The 20,047-nt window shown below is 37.6% G+C and overlaps 2 protein-coding genes across 2 annotated transcripts in view; one reads left to right on the forward strand and one right to left on the reverse strand.

Moving 5' to 3' along the window:
• smyd3 (SET and MYND domain containing 3) overlaps window positions 1-12,471 on the reverse strand; it is a 188,931-nt gene extending 176,460 nt beyond the window's left edge. Inside the window, exon 1 of the mRNA XM_055173293.2 lies at window positions 12,209-12,471. Coding sequence (XP_055029268.2) covers window positions 12,209-12,402 — 194 coding nt within the window. The 5' untranslated portion in view covers window positions 12,403-12,471. The remainder of the gene's footprint in view (window positions 1-12,208) is intronic.
• A 203-nt stretch (window positions 12,472-12,674) lies between these two features.
• On the forward strand, window positions 12,675-18,998 carry tfb2m (transcription factor B2, mitochondrial). The gene is made up of 9 exons (XM_073869995.1): window positions 12,675-12,835; window positions 13,615-14,081; window positions 14,170-14,261; window positions 14,338-14,491; window positions 15,733-15,878; window positions 15,958-16,050; window positions 16,147-16,206; window positions 18,236-18,387; window positions 18,477-18,998. The coding sequence occupies exons 2-9, from the start codon at window positions 13,640-13,642 to the stop codon at window positions 18,661-18,663; spliced, it is 1,326 nt and encodes a 441-aa protein (XP_073726096.1). The 5' UTR covers window positions 12,675-12,835; window positions 13,615-13,639; the 3' UTR covers window positions 18,664-18,998.
• The last annotated feature ends 1,049 nt before the right edge of the window (window positions 18,999-20,047 follow it).

Below are 20,047 nucleotides of genomic sequence, written 5' to 3' on the forward strand. Positions count from 1 at the left end.
GCATGTTACACCCAAAATACTCCCATTACTCATTAAAAAAAGGACCAACCTTTTTCGACCATGCGATCGGCGCACAAACCATTTTTCCCGTCGTTAAATTACCAAAAGTGGATTCGGACACGCCCATTTAGACGTTGCGCTGTGCGCTTTAGACAATGCGCTTAGATCGATAAAATAGGGCTAGTGTTGGGCGATATGCCCTATTTTCAGATCGTCCTATCGTCAGCCTGTGAGATCGGCGATACACGATAGTATCGGGGGGCGGGGCAGTAGTTTACTCATTTTTTATTTGTAAATTTTTTACTCATTATAACAAGTCACTTTATGGGTGTACAAAAAAAACAAGAGCAACACCGTCATGACCGCAACCTTCTTAAACCTGATGCCATTAATGCGAGCGCATCATTAAAACCCTATCATGATTACTTAATAACTGTAAAAACATGCATCTGCGCACGCACACACACGTGCGCGCACATACAAACAATTCAATGCATTGGTTTAGTGCTGTTGCAGAAGACTGCACGTGTCAAGCAGTGGTGCTCTCATGTGGTGCCTTTTTAAACGCATCGGTCCAGCGGAACGCGATCATATTTTAAACACAATCATATATTAAACACGAGGGACGTGTTGCTACAACTCCTTGAAATGCATATCATAAACAGGATTAATACCTAGTGATCTGACTTCGGACAGAGCGCAGCTTTCTGCACGTACGCGAGAGTGAGAGAGAGGCGCTAATATGCAGCGGGTCATATTTTAAACAAAAAGTAAAGTTTGCCTCAGCTCGCATGAAACGCATTAAACTGAACAAATACATAAGGATTACTAATTTAGTTTATGTTTAGACTTCGGACAGACGCGAGAGCGCGTGCACGTGAGACAGAGAGCTGCGCGCTGGATTTAGTGGTAGAAGGAGCCCAAGACGCGCGCATTAAGTGCAGGTACGTGCAAGAAGGAATTCTCTCTTTACAAGCTCTCCACGTAAAGTGAAGCCCACAAACCCTCATCTGAGGAAAAGCATACATTGTGGGTGTTAATATAAAACTATGATGATAATAATAATAATAACCATTCGCCAACTATCGTCATGACTATCGCCATGAAAGCCTGCCATTGGCGATATGTCTGAAGATCGTCGATACACGATACTATCGTCTATCGGCACAACCCTAAATAGGGCCCAATATCATTGATTTATACTTGCAAATTTGATCATATTCCTGTTTTATTTCCCAACACTTTTTCTTCTTCTAATGCTTCTTCTAACTTCTAATGCATTTATTCTTAAAAATAAAAGTGGCGTAATCCTTTAACATCTTAAGAACCTTTCTGTTTCACAAAAGGTTCTTTAGTGAGAAACAAAACAATAAACGTAATGTGTAGGGTTTCTTCTCTCCAGAACCCAGCAGACCTGAGATCAGAGGGTTTAAATAAATATTATGGTGTTTTTCAGAGTCTAGCCTCACATTAGCCAGGGTCCATGGATAAAAACCATCTAACAAACCAAATCAGAGCCATCACAGCAAAAAATAAGAAAGAAAGGGAAGAGCCAATAGCCACTAATCCTGGAAATGAGAAACCTGCTGAAGCACAACGAGGCAGAATCGTGCTGAATAATTATTAATTCTTTAGTACAGCGCTACTGGATTCACCACGTAGCTACTGCTGAAATTCATTACTTGACCACTGAAGCAACAACCTTTACCAGCCGTATAGACCTGCATAAGATTAGGTCATGTGTCCCAAAACTTTATCCTTATAGATGCATGACAAGCAAAGCATTTTGGTGACAAGCAGCCATGGCAAAACGTCGAAGGGTTTTTAATTTGATATGGCATTTTGTGCCATTTCTAATGAAGGTCCTATCAGTACATGTGTACATTTGTGGCATGAATACGAGACTGTGACCTTTCCAAGCGTAAAACCATTAGTATCACCATCACAGGATATAATCCTATTTGTCACAACACATGAGGATAAGTGTGAATTACTGAAGAAGACCTTCACTTATTGTAATCTCTGATTAAAAAGTAAATAAATCTGTGCGAGTTAAATATTTCTTTCACGCTCCGGGGCGTCTCAGTCTGTAATCAAGCTAAATGTTTTTGTGATAACAACCTCGAAAGAAACAAATAAAACCTACTGTAAACTCATTAGCCTATAATAACTCCGTGTTAATTGAAATAAAGACAAAATCAGTCACTGGTTTTAGATTTGTACTTAAAGTGTGCACATACAGTATTAGATACCCAAAAGGTACATTTTGGCACCAAGTAACTGGAACAGGTTTGTACACTCTCAGAAAAAGGTACAAAAGCTGTTGCTGGGCTAGTACCTTTTCAAAAAGAGTGCATATTACTACCTTAAAAGTACATATTGGTACCTCACACGTATGCACCTAAGGCTACGTTCACACTGCAGGCTGAAACGACCCAATTCCGTTTTTTTTTTTGCCCCTATGCGACCTGTATCTGATCTTTTCATGACAGTCTGAGCGACACAGATCCGATCTTTTCAAATGAGACCCAGGCCACTTGGGTATGTGGTCCTGAATCCGATACGTATCCGATCTTTTGAAATGCGACCTCCGTGTGAACGGTTAGGCCACATGTATCTGACCCGTACGTCATTGATACGCTACAAACGTCATAATTCTCAGTTGAAGTAGGCGGGAACGAGAAGATAAACAACAACCATGGCGGACGATGCTGCGGAGACCAGTCAATGGAATGGAAGCGTGGTCATAGATTTAATTAATATTTGCTAACACTGCTCCACAAAACGCCATGGCCAAAACCTTGTTCTCCTCCTCCTTTTAAATTTTCTTCTTAAAACAAGAAGATTGTAATTGTGCTAGCTCCGTTTGGAAAATAACTTTAATATTGCAAAAAGAGCTCCGCTGTTGACTACACTGTTGCTGACTTTCATGTTTAACGTTAGCTCAAACAACAAGTGACGTCGTTGACCGTTGAGTACTCTTCTGCGCATGCGGGTCAGTTCTGGGTCATTTCACGTTCATACAGGAGATCACAAAAGGTTGCATTTAATTGGAAATGTGAACGGCCTTGCAAAAATATTTAAAAATTCAAAAAATCGGAATTGAGCATTAAGCCCTGCAGTGTGAGCGTAGCCTAAATGCACCAGATAAAAGACCAAATCCTCTCTCATTTATAAGTCATTTTGGATATAAGTGTCTACCAAATGAATACATGTAAAATAAATAAATGTTCTAGATATGATAAAGGTCCCTCCTGATGTAAGTCTATAGGAATTTTTGGTACATTTGTGACCAGTGGCGGCAGGTGACTTCTATTCCGAGTGGCGCGAATTCAAAATATGTGTCCGGTGCAACCTGTAAAACCCTTCAAAGCGTCTGCAGCAGGCACTTATTTTGACATGACGCATGATGCACAAAGGTTCACATGACGCACCAAACACAAATTTTAACATGATGGGCCACACACACATGACGGACTAAAAACATGTTTTGACAAGCTACGTGTTATGCGCCCTCGAAAAAGTCGTCATAATTTGCATAGGTAGATTTGTAAAGCCAACAAAATACTTGCCAATTGAATAGGGGTGTAACGATTATTGATTCCCAATAAAGGAATTTGAATAAATTACGGTGAAAACCAGGGGGTGCTCTCATGCAGAAACTCCCTTTGTGCCACAGAAGAAGAAGCATTGCAAACGCTATCCCAGGAAATGTCTAGAGGAATATTTATATCACTGTTCTTCAAATTTTCATGATAATAAAGAATGTTTTGAATGATTTTTATTTAACAAGTGTTGCTTTTTTAAATGCACTTTATAAACGACTCCGACTCATAATGATTTTAGATTGATAAGGACTTCCTACTGACCAAATGCCGTAGTACACGCACAAGCATGCGTGAAACAAAGAATCGCAGCCTTGCGATTGAAAATCGAATTCAGACAGGCATTTTTAATGGGACACACGATTTAATCGTTACATCCCTACAATTTAACACTAAACTCTGATTACACAAGATTATAATCTGGCAAACATGAGCGTCTCTTTTATTATAATACCGTTCAAAGCGTCTGCAGTAGGCTCGTATTTTGACACGACGCGTGATGCACAAAGGTTCACATTAGGCACCAAACACATATTTTGACATGATGAGCCATACACATGTTTTTAGGGATGCACGATATATCGGCCTACATATCGTTATCGGCCGATAACTGCTTATTTTTAATATAATCGGTTATCGGCCTGATAGCTAAATTAGGCCGATAAACGAAAGCCGATAAATTATGGATTATTTTGGTTTGTTGAACCACTTCACTTGCTCATTGCTGGCCATGTGGAGTTTTGATTGGTGCTTTCTGTGACACAGCACGAAGATGACACATGTTGCGGGCTTAAAAAGAGTATGCTAGTCTAGCGCAAAGACAAGATGTCCGCGGTCTGGGAGTTTTTCATTGTAAAATTAATATGAATATTTATCGGCCTATATATATAGAGTTATCGGTATCGGCCAAAATGTCCATATCGGTGCATCCCTACATGTTTTGACAAGCTTTGTGCGCACTCAAAAAAGAAGTCATAATTTGCATGGGTAGATTTGTAAAGCCAACAATGCATTGTATGGGTCAAAATTATCAATTTTTAAATGTATAAAAACATTAGGATATCAAGTAAAGATCATGTTCCATGAAGATATTTTGTTATTTCCTACCATAAATACATAAAAATGCATTTATCATTAGTAATATGTGTTTGCTAAGGATTTGAGCAACTTTAAATGTGATTTTTTTCAATATTTAGATTTTTTTACCCTCAGATTCCAGATTTTCAGATTTAATTGTATCTCTGCCAAATTTTGTTTCGATCCTTAGTCATCATTATTCAGCTTTTAGATGATGTATACATCACAATTTCAGAAAATTTACCCTTATGATTGGATTTGTGGTCCCAGGTAACATTTTACCATGAGAGTGTAAAGTACTTGGACTGTCAGGTTTAAATTATAAAAAAAAATGAAAGAAAAAGAAACTTTCCAATGCTTACCAAAAAATCTAAGTGATCAACGGCAACTAAAAAAATTCTAGTATTTAAAGTAGACCCAAAACCAATCTGCAATTCCTGTTAAACCATCCTTAAATAACACATACCACAACCTGTTAATGAGAAGAGACAGATCAGAGATATGGCGTAACAGCTGTCATGCCTTCACAGGAGATGTGTAAGGGATATTTTCCAGACCGCTTAATAAAACCTGGCAAGCATCTGAAGCTCAGCTCAGTCTCTCTACACTTGAGTTTGATGATAATTGCACGTTCCGTTTTATTTTCCAATTAACTTTCCATCAAACAGCAGATAAAGAAGCAACATTTGTGAACTGCATTAGTACAATAACTGAGAGACAATGTTCAAGGTCGCAGGATACGTCACTTGACGCCGTTCTTCACGGTATGATGAATGTTTTTACAAATACCGTTTGCTTACAGTGCAATGAATTGTCTTGTTGCCATGGCATTTAGCACTTCTTCTTGAATTGGGTTCAAAGGGGAACTAGAAAGTAATCCAGCACGCCATTCACCACAAAAGTGCAGATCGATAGCATTATCCTCATCTAAACGAAAGAGGGGTGAGACAGAGACTCCTGCACACCTGAAAGTGAATCCAATGAATGCTCATGATAAAAAGATGTCTCTAACAAAAAATGTGAACACTTTACAATAAGGTTGATTTTGTTAACGTTGGTTAATGTTTTCGGTAAACGATAACAATAAACAGCTTTAAGATGTATCAATTTTGTTTACTCATTGTGAAATTAAAGTTGAAAAAAGTATAATAATTAATAAATGTTGTTTATGGGTAATTGGCGTCAGCAAGCTGTGTTTTCAAGCATTCTTGTTTAGTTTCCATGTCACGATTTGCATTCATACCACTTATATATTTAGATTAAAGTAGCTATTCAAGTGTTTCACGGCTGGAGTTACATCAAAAGCACACATGTATTATGGGTAATGCATTGATAAATGATGTATTCATGAATTTATGGATATCATTTGCATCTGACACAAATCATCATTAGGTAGTGCACTGCTAAAATGCGGTGCATGAACAAAACGGTTGTTGTTCCAATAATAATGTTGAAAAGCAGATGTTTATGCAAAAAAAACCCATAAATGATAAAATCAGTTAAAAATGTATACTGCGACTGCGCTGCTGGTTCACACAGATCATAAAGAAAGTGAGGTTTGAAACGAGAAGCATCGCTCCATGACAACAGATGGTCGACTTAAAGAACAGCCATAGAAGGATTCAAAGCAATTGGTGACCACCACAGTGACCAGCACTGCAAAAATGGCCCACTTCTGCTTTGCGGTCACATTCTGAGATATAAAACATCTAAAATGGGAATGGTTTTGATAGCCACATATTAGCAAGGCACCAAAGGGCACAGGAAAACGTGATAAGACTGAACTATTTAGCTGATAAGAGATGAAAAACTAAGAACTCCCTTTGAAATTATACAGCTTTGAAAAGGTGTAAGACCAATTCCAGCAATATAGATGTGCATTTTCAGTAAAAGATTAAAATATAATTTCTCAGAGAGTGCATTTATTATCAATATATTGAACCATACGTTTAGAGACCAGACATCAGAAAAATATCAGTCTGCATGTTTTCTTTTCCAGATGAGGAAAATATATGTTATGGATATGACAAAAAAAGGACACCCACATATTTGGTAAACAACATACTTTGTAGGAATTCTGTGAATTTAAATGCAAAAGGGACGGCTATTCCAAGAACAAATATTAATTCTATAATTTAATGTATGTAGTATTATTTTTATTATTTATATAATATATCTACATAATATTTATTTTAGCATGCATTTATGAGGAAGAAACAACATTATGTATGTGACATTTGTCTGTTGGATGTGAGAATACTAAAAGCTGCACTTATATAACTATGGAAAAGTATTTCAGACCTTGTATTAAAGCCGCTAAATACTGACATCCAAGTTATCAGTAAGTTTAAAACTTTTGGTAAAGACTCATTTTTAAGGTAACGTTGACATTTGACAAGCATGGAATTGCTCATATACATTCTGATAATTATGCATCCAATTTAATGTTTCAGGGTTCCCACACCTTAGTTAAATTCAAATTCAAGGACCTTCCAAGGACTTTTCAGGTGCAAATCCCCCTCAATTTCAAGGACTTAATGTGTGGACAGATTTCGAGTGAGAGCAAGGTTACATCGTGTTACCTTTTAAGATATATTGTTACAGTTCCCTTTTGAGGGAACTTGCGCTGCGTCACTACAGTGACACTTTGGGGACACCTCCACGGGTAAGTGTGTCTGAATGTGTATAACAAATTCAACCAATGGTGAAGCTTAACGACAAAGACAGGGTGACGCGGGAGCCAGGAAGTATATCGCTATCTGAAATATTGCCAAAGACTGCGTTACAGGGATGCAGGAAGTATGGAAAGGTAGACACAGCGTCTCGTTCCCTTCTCAGGGGACAACAGTTACATACATAACCCGAGACGTTTTCATGTGTCAAACACAACAAAAAAGCATTTTGGTATGAATCAACATTCGCATACAGAAGATAAGCATTTAAAGCGAACAGTTTATCACGTGTGCTTAAAAAGTCTACAATTTTTATGATATCATCCTACACTACACAGGGAATAATATGGATTTTTTTTCCCCAGAAAACGTCTTGCATAAAATAGATTCAAGCACTTTCAATGACCTGTATCTATGTATGAATATTGAATTTTTTCCCCAGATTCACAAACTTTCAAGGATTTCAAGGACCCATGGGAACCCTGATGTTTGTATTAATTTAGTTGTATTGATTATCTACAAATAAAGCAACAAAAATCAGTTTTTATATATCAATACATTTTAAAACACATAATGTTTACATAATTTACAAATATATTTTTTGACTATTTTCTGTGTCGCACACTTCAGTCAGTCTCTCTCATGAAAAGATGCCATAATTGTTTGTTTGTTTGCAGATATGCAGCTATTGAATACATGCAGTTTTGGGGAGGAACCCGTGACCCGACTCCTCTATGTGCCCACCCATAGTCATTAGCACCCATTACAACGTAACAGAGGCACAAAGCAATTACCCTTTCAAATAAACAAACATAAATGATTAGCTTTTAAAAGCAAAATAATGTGAACCACACATTTGTGTATGACATCATGTCCTGTTTGTGTAGCTACTAGTTCAAGAACTTATGATTTATGTCAGGTCATTTACTAAAGATCATGGAGAAATAATTCATGGGTTAACAGTGAGAATAATAACCACGTTTATTTATTTCTTGAGGTAAAGTGCTGCTATGATGCTCTGAGGTTGAAAGTGCTTTTAATGTTTGCTATGATATTTTGTGTGGTTGCTAGGGGGTTACTTTTCCAGGTTGAAAGAGTTCATACCCATCTATATGATAACCTAAGACTGGGCCTCATGTCTACAATAACTTTTTGCCTATTTCATAACGTAGATATGTAGAAATTAGGGATGCACCAATATATCAGCAGATAAAAGCATTTTTCTCACTATCAGACATCAGCTGATTAAAAAAAGATATTAATCAATCAAAAGGGGAGGGAAACGGATCAGAATTTATGCTGGACTAGTATAGTGATCCAGCAAGCACCACTTATAATATTGATAAATTAAAAATATATTATCATAGATCTAGCAAATAATAAAAGAAATTATATGAAGCTATAAAAATAGTTACACCACAGCAATGCGTAATTCAGACTAAATGCATTTTGCATTCCCACTGTGCTTGAAAAGGCTTTTAAATGAATATGATCATAGCTTTACAGCTGAACGGATCTGCGGCAGAGATTCGAGCATGACTCCAAGCTACTGTAATTGAAAATGAGCAGTTCAATACCAGAGCAGTCATGCATTGCCCGCTGTTTACTTTGGCTTTATCCAAGGTCAAGAGATACGACAACAGCATATACAATTTAATTATTTTGCACTGGAAGCTCACTGCCAGCATCCTCATTATTATGTTTTTAAAGGGGACATATCATGCTTATGTGCTATAATTGTCCCCAGTGCTTGTATCAACTTAGTCAATGTTTAAAAAAACAACCCAGTAACTTATTTTTGGTAAATCATTCTCTGCAAGCATGTGAAAAAAATAGGTCATTGAAATTTAGCTCCCCTTGTGATGTCAGCAGGGGATAATACCACATCTTAATCTGCAGTATCCAACCAGGGCACTGTCATTTGGTGGAGAGATCAACTCATTTGCATTTAAAAGGACACACTTAAAATAAGGCAAATTTTTGCTCGAACATACAAAGTGGCAATTTTAACATGCTATATGTTATTTTAGGCTAAAACTTCACATATGTACGTAAAAGTCTTGTGAAATGTCACATTTAATGCATCGCTCATCGAATAAATCCATTTCACCTTATATGTACAGCAGGCGCACCTCCTTTACAAAGAACAACCATTAGTATTCATCCAGATTCATGCAGTTTACTTTTAAGTTCACCATGTGCCATGCTACAGGCCCCATTACTTTTAAAGGAACAGTATGTAAGAAATGTATATAAATTAATCATAAAATGGCTCTGATATGTCACTAGACATTAAGAAATCATTTTCATTTCAAATACTTATATCACTGACAACAGTGGTCTGGCCAGGATATTGTCATTTAAAATTGGAGTTGCAGCCCTCAACTGATGTTTATGTTGTCATTTTGTGTATTGGCCACCAGTTATGTGCTTGCAGTACCAGTTTTAGCCACAAGTTTTGTGATTGCAATACCAGTTTTGGCCACAATCCTACATACTGTTCCTTTAAATGAAGCACAGAAGAACAAGTCAACATCAGCATCTGTTGCATTACATTGAAGTGTGAAGCATGAAACACAACATCATGGCACATTGCGAGACGATCAGGGAGAACAAATATTTAGATTTGTTTTTTTTTACTGGGAATGACCAAAGTGCGTGCAAAATAATGTAGGCCTACTTTTTCTGATGTAGCACTGGGCTTTTACAAACATGAAATATTATATTCTATGAGGTTTGTATTACAAACAGAAAAAATGTTTGTGCTGTTACAAACTTTGTAATAGCACAAAAAAGTCTTATTTTTAGACCAGCTGCACAGAGGGATCACTGCAATACAGCGCTTTTACACCACGGATTAGTATGCTTTTGTTTCCATGCAGACATCTCTTTACAGACGAGCCAGGTTATCAGTGGAACTAAAGCAATAATCTCTGGCCAGAAATGACAGACTTTCGTGCCCGTTTTTCTGCGGTTTCTCCCTCTCCAGCGGAAAGATCCAATCCCCAAGGTCAGACTCGGAAAAGCATTGAGCGGGAGTCAGGAAAATGACATACCTGAAATTTGATGAACGGCCAAACGGCAAAAAGCAGATGGCAATTAATACCTCAGCAGGGAATAGAGAAAAAAAAGATAGAAAGTGAAAAGATAAAGGACTGATACTTAGGTATGCATGCATGCATGTATTTAGATGATACTCTAAAAAAACAGTGCATGGGAGAATTAGCTTAACCCCATTTAAATATAAAGTAGGTGTGCATATATTATCTCTGAGAATAGTTAATGCTCTATGACAGACACTTTGGAGTCAAACTGCACACTCTAGAGTCTTACAAAGTTAGAAAATGATGCATCTATCTATTGCACACATGTATGATAGCTTGTAGGTAATAATCTACCTAAATGTTTTATTAACTACACAAAATTTGGAAAAAAATCCTGCTTTCACACGCTGGGCGTGTGTCCACTGGCAATGATTAAACCACGCCCACTTGCGGGAAAGCTCCCGTCTCTCTCAACTTTAAAATACTGCTACAACCTGAATGAATGCTCGCGATTGTTTTAGGGGCGGAGCCATGCTCTGTGGCTCCAGTGCATCATAAACAAAACTATATTATCAGGGGTGTATAAAGACCTTTCATAATGAACCGTTATGTGTTTATTACCTTAGAATGAGACGTTTTTATCTACATAAACCGAGGGTCCCCTTACATGGAAGTAGCCATTTTGTGCCGCCAATTTTCTACAGAGGCTGTTAAACTTTTTTACTAAGTTGTAACCGGCGATGACATGTTTGTCTGGTGGCGGCTACCGTAGCTTCTCTATGCGTTTCAAAAGCGAGAGGTGAGCAGTGAACTGAGCCTTTGATTGCAATTCGCAACCTCGCCACTAGATGCCGCTAAAACTTACACACTGCACCTTTAAAGTCGAGGTAAAATCAAAATTGACCCTATGTACTTAATACATGCTTATGAACTATTTTTTTTTAAGTAATCTTTCACTAAAATGCATATTAACTTGCTATATAAAACATCCCATCACTAAGGGCGCATTGGCTGGTAACACTAACCAATAGCCAAATAGGTGTCTAGTCAATATTGTTGTATAATATAATAGCTATTAATACGATTTGGTGACATGATTTATGACACTCAAAGATAACTGTCTTGATGAAAAGCAAAACTTAAACTAAACTTAAGTTATGTGTCTTTAATGGTTTGAAAATACGATGATATAAAAAACTATTAGACAGTTTACTGTTTTTCAGGTGGGATTTACCAGCAGACAGAATTTTTAACGTTTTAGCACCATCTGCTGGCTTGTGAATACAAAGTTGGAGTGGTTTAATGGTTTGTTGGTTCATTGAACACATTAATTTTCTGAGCTGGTACACAGTAAGGTTGTAATATATAATTATTTACATTTGTTAACAATTATCTATGACAGTACCAAAAAACAGCACTCATATCCATGCAATAATTCATGGATCGTTCAAAGTTTCCTAAGACCAACAGCTCCCCCTAGAGGCCACAATCAAATACTTTATGCAACAACCCACAGTGTGCTTCTATTAATTTGCTAGCACTGATGTCAAGAAAATCAGTCCATGTTGTTTTGGGTAAAAAACAGATAGCACAAAGAACGACGATACGAGATTAGTACTGAAAACGTTTAAAATTAAGGTCTAGCATGCAAGAATCAACATGCTAAAAAAAACACCGAATACATCACACTAATTCTAATATTTAATGTTTTTTCAGCAGAGTAAGCATCGATGTAACCCTCTGCGTACCTCTTATTTGTTCAATAATTTGCATTGCCTTCCAATAGGAGCATAACATACAGCCTTCTTACCTTTTAAGACAATTATGGCATGTAGTTTTCAAGAAACTCTTCGCTATGCAGAATGCAAAAGGCTCACACGAATGAATAACCTCTCCGACTTTGATTTCACGCAGAGCCCGTAAACCATTCCCTTTACCCTCACTGAGAAATCTCTCCATATTTACAGCCATCATATCATCACTTAAAACGCACACTTGCAGCATCCATGTGTTAACTCACACCAGTAATGTCAGTACGATTCAGTGTGTTTGTATTCATGCAAGTCCATTTCACACCACACTGCGCATTTCCCCCCAAAAGTGTGCAATGTAAAACAATACAATTTAACAAATAATATATTTTTTATTTATAAATACATGTTTATATTTAAAAACAGCTTATATTAAGACGAATAGACCGCTTATTGCATTTATAAAACAAAATTTAAAAACTATAATATGCGCACATTTGACGCACCTTTGATCTAACCATATATGGACGTCGCAGACAGATGACGTAGATCACGCGCCTCAACCAATAGCGATGCGAAACTGTCAGGTCAACAACATGCGGATTCAATGTCACGGACTCGTGTGGTGTGCAGCATGAACCCGCTTTATTAATGTAGATCTCTGGACAAAAATCGCATAGTTTGAGGTAAGTTTGCGTTAAATTAATGATTAAACATTTATCTTACAAAATAATGTACTTGTTTGTTGAAAAAGAACGCGTTTAACTAACCAGCACGTTTGCGGCAGATGCATGGGATAATCTGCACACGACAATGTTGTATTTATACCATTGTGTTTTTTTATTGTAAATGATACAGTATTTGACAATTGTCTGCTTAAAGTAAAATATAAGAGCCAATATGTAATGGCTATTTTATATAATATTTTAAACCAAGAGGTATTTAAAGGGATAGTTCACCCAAAAATGAAAAATTTGTGATAATTTTCTTACTCTCATGTTGTTACAAACCTGTATAAATGTATTTGTTTTGAACTGATGAACACAAAGGAAGATATTTTGAGGAATGTTTTGTAACTGAACTGATCATGAGCCCCATTCACTTCTATAGTAGGAAAAAATAATACTATGGAAGTGAATGGTGCTCATAAACATCAGCTCAAAGAAATGTATACAGGTTTGTAACAACATGAGTGAGTAAATGATGACAGGATTTTCATTTTTGGGTGAACTATCCCTTTAAATCGTATTTCCTCAAAAAAGCATGGAAATTATTGAATTAATGAAATATAAATGTGATGGAACTTAATTATTACAGTTATTAATGTTAATTTACATTTTATTTCTATATTATTTTTTCATAAAACTGCTTTGCCACAATTGAATTGATATTTTAATATAAGAAAAAACGATCGTAAGTTGAAAAAAATCAAGTTATTTTTTTATTTTTTTGCATGTGATTTGAGGGCTCTCCAGCCCTGCAGTGTCAACATGGCAACATGTGGAGGATGTAGGGTCTTCTTTCTGACTGTAAGAACTCTGTGTGGAACTTCAAGATCTGCATCTCCCCACACGCTGCCTTTAACAAAACACAGGACGTTATCCACCTCCTCCAGAAGTTACTCTCTTGATTCGTTTACTGGATCAAAGAAGAGCCCAGTTCAGTCAGGCAGACCAGAGCGAACATCACCGTCCACAGGAGGCGTTCAGAGAAACCTCTCAGCTGTAGCCGTACCTCTGAAGGGCCAGTTTCGCCCTCTCTGCCGCTATGATCTTTTAGATCTGGGCGATGTGGATGAGAACGCACAGAAGGCACTGGTTTGTAAAAGTTTAAGGAGGTTTATAGTTGACCCTACCCTTGCAAGAATCGTTACTGACCATCTCGCCGAAGACATTGAAGATGGGAAAGCTGTTATATTTGAATGTAACCCAGGTTTGTGTCTTCGATCAACAGTTTGATTTTTGGATATGGTTAAATGTAAGTAGTCTTTGTGTAGACCTGAGATTATCTTTTTTCGCAGGTCCTGGTGTGTTGACGCGAGCTTTGTTAAATCGGGGAGCTCAGAGAGTCGTTGCTCTGGAAAATGATGCACACTTTCTTCCTGAGCTGCAGGTAGATTTTGTGTTTTGGAAGGATCTTTTTTAATATCATCTTTAATGTTTAATCCAACTGATCTTTGATCTCAAAGGCTCTGGAGAGGCATGTGGAAGGGCAGTTGGACGTGGTTCACTGCGACTTTTTCAAGCTGGATCCCATCGGCCACGGCAGCATGAGGCCACCTGCAATGTACTCGGAGAAGCTCTTCTCTAACCTTGGCATCTCTGAGGTGCCGTGGTCATCAGGTTTGTACTTTTCATACATGTTAGAGAAATTAAAACAGTAATGGCTGGCTTACAGCTTGGTGGAATAAAGTATTTAAAATTAAAAAATACCCTATAGGTCAAATATAGGACTTGTTAGGCCCTGTCCCAAATGGCGCACTTCATGTGGACTTTCGGTCTCGTGGCCTTTAATTGCGCGTTCTCGCTTAGTCTACGAGTCCATAGGGTGTCCCATCTGTCATTTTTACGCTTTAAAGTGTGCTCATCAGCGCCTCCTTTGCCCCCTTGACGCGGTCTTCAGCGAAGCCCGCACTGCAGCAGGCTTCGCGCACTTTACCAACCCAGCAGTCCTTGCGAAAGGGCAATCAGACCAATCAGACGACGGAAGGGAGGAGTTCACACTGACGGGCAACTTCTCTACCTATTTCCGGTGTGATGCTCGTGTCTGTCCCAAAATACGACTCCGGTGCACCCACGTGGACTCGCATCAAGGGTCCCTAAAGTCTGGACTATGTGATGTCATCAAAGTGTGGACTCTAAGGAGGACCACAAGTCCGGAGTGTGCCATTTGGAACAGGGCCAAAACCTCACAATTTTTGTTAAAAATATACTCTTTTTCCAGCTCCCTTAGAGGTAAACATTTAATTTTTACCATTTTGGAATCCATTTAGCCGATCTCCGGGTCTGGCTGTACCACTTTTAGCATAGCTTAGCATAATCAATGGAATCTGATTAGACCATTAGCATCGCGCTCAAAAAGTTATTATAAGCGCCTTTCCATATTGCCGCAGGAGGCGCAATGATATTATGCAGTGCCCGAAAACAGTCTCCTGCTATTTGAAAGTTACCAAGGGGACTATTTTCGGGCACTGCGTAATATCATTGCACTTGCTGCAGCCATGGTGCGGCAGCAAAGTCCTTGATTATTATGCCAGAATCAGAGTAGTTCCTAGTCATATCTGCCTAGAAAATCACAACTTTTAATTTTCGATCAGTCTTAGTACACGATGTAACTACATAAGAGTCAAGTTTTAAATAGGAAAAATATAAAAACTCTTTGGTTATTTTTAGCGTGATGCTAATGGTCTAATCAGATTCAATGAATTATGCTAAGCTATGCTAAAAGTGGCACCACCAGACCCCGGAGATCAGCTCAACTCTAGGGGAGCTGGAAAATGAGTAAATTTTCAAAAAAAAGTGGAGTGTCTCTTTAAAAAGTAGGCATTTTGAATCAAGTTCAATGTTTATATTTATTGACACAGATATCCCAGTAAAGGTGGTGGGGATCTTCTCTCAAAAGAATGAGAGGAGCTTGTTGTGGAAGCTCATCTACTGCCTGTTTGAGCGCCTTTCCATATTCCGCTATGGACGTGTGGAGTTGATCATGTTTATCAGCAAGAAAGAATACACAGTGAGTTCATATGACTTTAATAAAATAACCAACAGTGGTTGAGGTCCAGCTAAGTCGCCATTATGATTCTTTTGTGACAAAACTATTGACCCGTCCAAGAGACTATAAGAACTATCAAGCTTATAGTGTTCTCTGGCAGATGGCTAGTGACATAGAGTTACTGCATGAGGTAAGACTATTTTATGTTTCCACCATTGTTACAGTTTCAAGGAATATTCCATTCATACGGTTTTGGTTCATGTTTATGCTTTGTTTTCATTTCCAGGAGCCGCTGTCATCATTTTTGACAACCAAGAGAAATGGGACAACCACTACAAAAAGCACCGTAAGTATTGCCACGTGAATAACATTCAATTATATCAGTCTACAAATCAACATATGATGCCTATCATACCAGTACTTCCTGAAATGTGTTTACATACTGCTGTTTGCGTACGTGGGTATGAATCAACATGTTCTCATTCATAGTATCATGCAGATGGCTATCTGCCACATATTTTACATCATAGTTATTTTAATTGGAAAACACAAAATATGTTGGAAAACTTAGAGGATTACAGGAATAGTTCATCCAGAATTGAAAATGAGCCCATGTTTTGATCACCCTCAGGCCATCCTGGGTGTATACGACTTTCTTCTATCAGCCAAACAGTTGGAGTTATATTAAAGGGATAGTTCACCCAAAAATCAATTCTGTCTTCGTTTACTCAAGTTATTCCAAAGCTGTATGGATTTCTTTGTTCTGCTAAACACAGAAGATATTTTGTAACCAAGCAGATCTGGGGCACTGCTGAGTTCCATAGGAGGAGAAAAGTCAATGGGGCCCAAGATTTGTTTGGTTATTAAAATTTAAAAGAAAATCTTTTTATTTATATTCAGCAGAACAAAGTACTTTATAAGTGTATAAGTAAATCGTGTCAGAATTTACTTTTTTGGTGAACTATCCCTTTAAATAATATCCTGGCTCTTCCAGTTTTATAATGGCATTGTATGGTGCCCCATTTTTTTAGAGATCCAAAGAGTGCATCCATCCATCAAAAAAATCATCCATACATTATACAAACCAATACAATCCATTATTAAATGGCGAAGCGATGGGTTTTTGTAAGGAAACGTTTTTATTTCAAACTCTACAACCTACGGCCATACACGTTTTGTTACGCGAGAGTTTATGTCACGCAGAAGTCTTATTTCTGACCCAAAGTTACAAAAACCCATCGATTCACCTTATAAGCATTGGCGGCTGGTGACTTCTTTTACGAGGGCGCACTATGCGAAGCTCGTCACAACGTGTGTGGTTCGTCATTACGAAATATGTCTTCGGCGCGTCATGTGAACCATGTGCATCATGCGTCGTGTCAAAATAAGTGCTTGCTGCACACCCGTCGAAAGGGTTTATGATAAAAGTGACACTCGCGTTCACAAAATATTCGCAACACACTAACTTAAAGGTTCTGTTTTTCTTTGTTTTTGAAGCTTTGATTGTGTTTACAGTGCGCAATATAACATGTGTTCATGTTTCATGTGTAAAAAAAACGTGGTATTTTTCACACAATTTACTTATCTGTATAGCGCTGTTTCCACTGTCCTAAAAACGGGCTGTGAAGTCCCTCCTTTAGAAATACGTAACGAGTTCTGATTGTGTAGTTTGTTTAGTGTGTTGTAATTCGATAGCAGCTTAGCTTGCCGTTAGCTTAGCTGGCAACTGACGTATTCCTGTGGGCGGAGTTTAGTCAAAAAAACATTGTAGTGATGTCATTAAAGCAGGAAATAGAGGGCTGTAGTCTAAACCAGACATTCGCTGTAGGCTTTGAAAGGCGAATTCTGATAATGAAAATATATCGCCTGGCAGTAAACTTTGAGCTTTATCTTTTTACAGGTATTATTAATGCTATTATAGCAACATTACACACTAACTAGGATTTACCAAATGGGATCAGGAAGAACGTGACCTTTAACAGTAAACTCGTGATTACACATGAATTCGCACCCCTCGGAAGAGAAGTCACCAGCAACCACTGCTCATAAGACATTTTAATAACTGCATGGATTAGTTTCTGATGGATGGATGCGCTCTTTGGAGCTTTGAAGAGTGGGGCACTATCTAAGGCCATTGTAAAGCTTAAAGAAGCTAGGGTATCCTTTAATATGACTTAAGAAGAAAGTCATATATATCTACAGTGGCTTGAGGTTAAGTAAAATATGGGCTAATTTTCATTTTGGGGTAAACAATCTCAAGCTACAAAAACAAAATACACTAAAGCTTATTAACAAAACTCTGTATATTTTTGATGTCTAAGTTTTAAGGTGCCAGACGATATTCCAGCCTTTAACTTGCCACATTTATCACACAGCTATCCCAGGGTGACAACCTCTGTCTGGTTCGCATGACACCACGTGAAGACTTATTCAACTCTCACCTCACACCCTTGAATGGCAGCACTCTGGTCATGATGGTAAAGCAGTGTCTTGCCAAAAGGAGAAGCAGATTGATTGAACAAATAAAGTATGTTGATTATATAGAATATTCTTAATGTTTCAACACACGCACATCATTTTAAACTAGTGTTCATTTTTGCCTGCTATCTTTCAAAGCTCATGGAATCCTGGAAGCGGACCAGAGCTCATTTCAAAACTTGGCTTCCTTGAAAACACTCTGACAGGCGATGTCTACCCCGATGAGTACAAGCGTCTGTTTGAGCTCATGGAGCAGTCAGGGAACTTTGCAGAGAGCTGGCTTTATGAAGAGACCTTGGAAACTAAGAACACTGGACATGGGTAACAGTGTCTGGACATACTGCCTGCAGGACTTTTCATGGACAAAAAACAAAATTATGTCTTATTTCGAAAAGACGGCGAATGCATGGGAAACATTAGGGCGTGTGCTAAAAGTACACCAGCTACCTGCTTGATCTCTTACATGAACAGTGGGAATTATTACATTTTCAACATAAAAAAATAAAACAGACTTGTAATTCCAGTGATTAGGACAATACCAAGATTAATTCACAATAATTAAATTTTTTGTAACTTTTCTTTCAGTTTTTGTATGTTTTGAATGATTGCTGTATTTAAAACAATATATGAATTTTTAATAAAATAACAGAGTAACTGGGAGATATTCACATCACATAATACATTTCCAGGGATTATATATGATGTTATTCTGAGGTTTTAAACAACGTCAAAGTCAATTTTAAGGAAAATCTTCACAATCTGTGTCCATGTTGGCTCTATTTCAGTTATACAATGCCCATTAAATTGGGGAACATTGATATCTTTACAATTGCTACGTAATGTAAAAAAAAACATATTTCTAACCAACTATTAAACATGACATCGACTGTATTATAACGTGCTCGTATTGTGCTAAAAATGCATCGAAACGCTTCGTCTTTAGTTTGCGCATGCGCATTAGATTTGAGACGTTGTAGCGAGAGGCACCACCGGAGGGCGCATATGCAGGCTGCTACGTCGTCAAGCCTGGTTTATTTAAGTTAACTGAGCATTACATTCGCAAGTCATAAGCATATTGACTAGACAATTTACGATTAACTAATGATAATAGTCAACTTTATAATTGTTAATATTCTAAAATAAGACTTGATGACGTATGCAGCCTGCATATGCGACCTCCGGAGGCTGCATTCGGATTAAGAAACGGCCTAGACTGTAAAAAATAGCGAGACCTACTTGAATATTTACAGTATTTTAATTAAATGTGAAATTAATTGACAACCGTGCCCACTATTCACTCTTTAATATAAGAAAAACAGTAGCCTAAATATTTTTCTAATAAAACATTTTCTGTTACATGGAGAAAGCGCCAATTTTATATCATCCACAAGGTGGCAATGTGTTACATCTAATCGATAGACTGGCGAATTCACGAGCGCAATGAATATTATTCATATTAAAAAACGGCGTAACAATAATGTAAGTGTTATTTAATTAACAGTCAGTTGGCTCACCCTACACAACACAGCCAGGAAAACATAATGATCCAATTTAGTTATAAATTCTTATATTGATACATTTTCTTAAACATTTTAGTAAAACCGTATAAACAAAATCAACTGGCAAAAATACTATATGACAAAAAGACTTTGCTTACTGATTGTTAGGAACATAAAAAGTAGAGAGCAAATAGTGTACTAGCTACTGTA

Source organism: Misgurnus anguillicaudatus, chromosome 7 (assembly GCF_027580225.2).
Source record: "Misgurnus anguillicaudatus chromosome 7, ASM2758022v2, whole genome shotgun sequence".
Taxonomy (NCBI): Eukaryota; Metazoa; Chordata; class Actinopteri; order Cypriniformes; family Cobitidae; genus Misgurnus; species Misgurnus anguillicaudatus.